The sequence below is a fragment of the Buteo buteo genome, unplaced genomic scaffold (assembly GCF_964188355.1).
Source record: "Buteo buteo unplaced genomic scaffold, bButBut1.hap1.1 HAP1_SCAFFOLD_87, whole genome shotgun sequence".
Taxonomy (NCBI): domain Eukaryota; kingdom Metazoa; phylum Chordata; class Aves; order Accipitriformes; family Accipitridae; genus Buteo; species Buteo buteo.
In genome coordinates, this window is record NW_027439251.1 from 243,009 (window position 1) to 245,563 (window position 2,555).

A 2,555-nucleotide genomic window follows, 5' to 3' on the forward strand; every position below is an offset into this window, starting at 1 on the left:
ACTCTTTCCTCGCAGGACACACTTTGTTTTCTCTGAGTGAAGCAAAAACGATGAGTGTTTCTGAAATCCAAGAATATTACCAGGTGTGATGGGGGAGAGCTGTAAAAACTCCCCTCTCTCTCAAACAATGCTTTAGTTGTGTTTTCTTAACCCTGGGAGTGCATAAGTAGACAAGCACTTTTACATTAGGAGCAGTTTCATCTGACCAATTCAAATACCAGGACTGACTGACACCATTCCCAGAAACCCACTGCTGCAGAGCAGGGCTGATTCCTTGGCAGCCACTAGGCAGTCCTGCTCCTCAGGACACACTCAGCCAGCACCAACCAGAGCTCCATCTACAGAGCTGAAAAGAGATCTCATTGAAATGGAAAAATGTGGTGAACATGTAGTATGAGAAATGGATTTGATTTTGGTCAGAGAATAATGCCCTAACTTTTCACTGCCCTTGCCTCCCTGTTCAGTGCTCCACACCCAGAGGCAGCAGATGTCCAACAGCAGCTCCATCACCGTGTTCCTCCTCCTGGCATTTGTAGACACGCGACAGATGCAGCTCTTGCACTTCTGGCTCTTCCTGGGACTCTACCTGGCTGCCCTCCTGGGCAACGGCCTCATCATCACCGCCGTAGCCTGTGACCACCGCCTCCACACCCCCATGTACTTCTTCCTCCTCAATCTCTCCATCCTTGACTTGGGCTCCATCTCCACCACGGTCCCCAAAGCCATGACCAACTCCCTCTGGGACACCAGGGCCATCTCCTACCCAGGATGTGCTGCACAGGTCTTTCTGTTCATCTTTTTGATCTCAGCAGAGTACTTACTTCTCACTGTCATGGCCTATGACCGCTACATTGCCATCTGCAAACCCCTGCACTACGGGACCCTCCTGGGCAGCAGAGCTTGTGTCCACATGGCAGCAGCTGCCTGGGGCAGTGGGTTTCTCTATGCTGTGCTGCACACTGCCAATACATTTTCACTACCCCTCTGCCGAGGCAATGCTGTGGACCAGTTCTTCTGTGAAATCCCCCAGATCCTCAAGCTCGCCTGCTCAGATGCCTACCTCAGGGAAGTTGGGGTACTTGTAGTTGCTGTCTGTTTTGCATTTGGGTGTTTTGTTGTCATTGTGCTGTCCTATGGGCAGATCTTCAGGGCTGTGCTGAGGATCCCCTCTGAGCAGGGACGGCACAAAGCCTTTTCCACCTGCCTCCCTCACCTCACCGTGGTCTCCTTGTTTATCAGCACTGTCATGTTTGCCTACCTGAAGCCCCCCTCCATCTCCTCCCCATCCCTGGACCTGGCGGTGGCAGTTCTGTACTCAGTGGTGCCTCCAGCCTTGAACCCCCTCATCTACAGCATGAGAAACCGTGAGATCAAGGATGCCCTGAGAAAACTAATCACTGGATGCTTTTCAGAAGGAATAAACTACTTGTTGTCCTTTTCATAGGACTCATAATATATCCCATTACAGGCCACCCTCTTCTGGTATTTCTTTTACAAAGATTTTGGGTTTAATGGCTTCTTTAATGGTTTTCTTTTGTTTTTTTTTGTTTTCTTTTGTTTTGTTTTGTTTTATTTTACTTATCTGAATGCTTTCCACAAAGAAATGTCTGTCTTCCTCTGGTTTCTAGTTCACAGTCTATCCAGATTTTGTGTGACCTGGAAGCTGTGCAAATGAGGAGCCGTACCCTCTGTGAGTTTGTAACCAAAATAAAGGGCCCTGCAGTGACTTCTTCCAACACCTTGTCTGCAGCTGCAGGGAGCAGTGCCTGTGTGCAGAGGGGAAGAAGGCAAGAGTCCCGGCACAGCAGCACTGCCAGGGAGCACCAGTGTTTGGTCTTTCCCGAGGTGCTCTTTTCCCACTTCCATGCTTTCCTTCTGAACCCTTGGGTTGGTGGAAGGCCTGAGTGCTCTTCAAGCATGGTTAGAGTCCTGCTGTGTGGCAGGCCTATGGTTGCAGGCAAGGACAGGCAGTGGGCACTTGTGTGACAGAGCTGGCCTCCATTGCAGCATTTCCATCATATAAGGGGATCTCCTCAGGTCTTGTGCCATGGTTGCCCCCACCCATGTGACTCACCCTTCTCCATCCCCAAGGAGCTGTTGTGCCCTTCAGAGGGTCTGGGGCTTTGGGGTGAGTGCCCAGAGTTCTGCAGCACCCTGTGGTGGGCACTTCTGTGGGGCCATGCCAGACTGGGCTGTGGTGGGGAGAGGGCAGGGGAGGTGGAGAGAGTTCAAGAACAGTGGGATAAGTTTATGGTGAGCTGTCTGGGCTGGAAAGTGCCCAGGAGAGAACAATATCGGTGTATAGCTTGTAGTGTGTGACCATGCAGGGTGAGGACTGACACTGGGTATTTCGGATGCACAGGCAGGGCTTGTGGAAAGCATAGAAGACATGCAGGTGTTTGGGAGAGGAGTCTGGTCTGTGCCCTTGGTGGTGTGGGCAGACGGCAAATTTGGCTGAGGGTCATTGTCACCTCCAGCATCTCTCATTGGCCATTTCCAACACTTGCTGGTCACTCCAGGTTTATGGGTGAGTTTTGCTGAGGCCAATTCTATCT

General features: G+C 51.2%; 1 protein-coding gene across 1 annotated transcript; it reads left to right on the top strand.

Moving 5' to 3' along the window:
* Positions 1-487: 487 nt before the first annotated feature.
* Positions 488-1,774, top strand: LOC142027927 (olfactory receptor 14C36-like). Its single transcript, XM_075022086.1, has one exon. The coding sequence runs from the start codon at positions 488-490 to the stop codon at positions 1,442-1,444; it is 957 nt and encodes a 318-aa protein (XP_074878187.1). The 3' UTR covers positions 1,445-1,774.
* Positions 1,775-2,555: the final 781 nt, after the last annotated feature.

Excerpts from the sequence above, each read along its gene's own strand:
- LOC142027927 (XM_075022086.1), top strand. The coding sequence starts at position 488 with ATGTCCAACAGCAGCTCCATCACCGTGTTCCTCCTCCTGGCATTTGTA.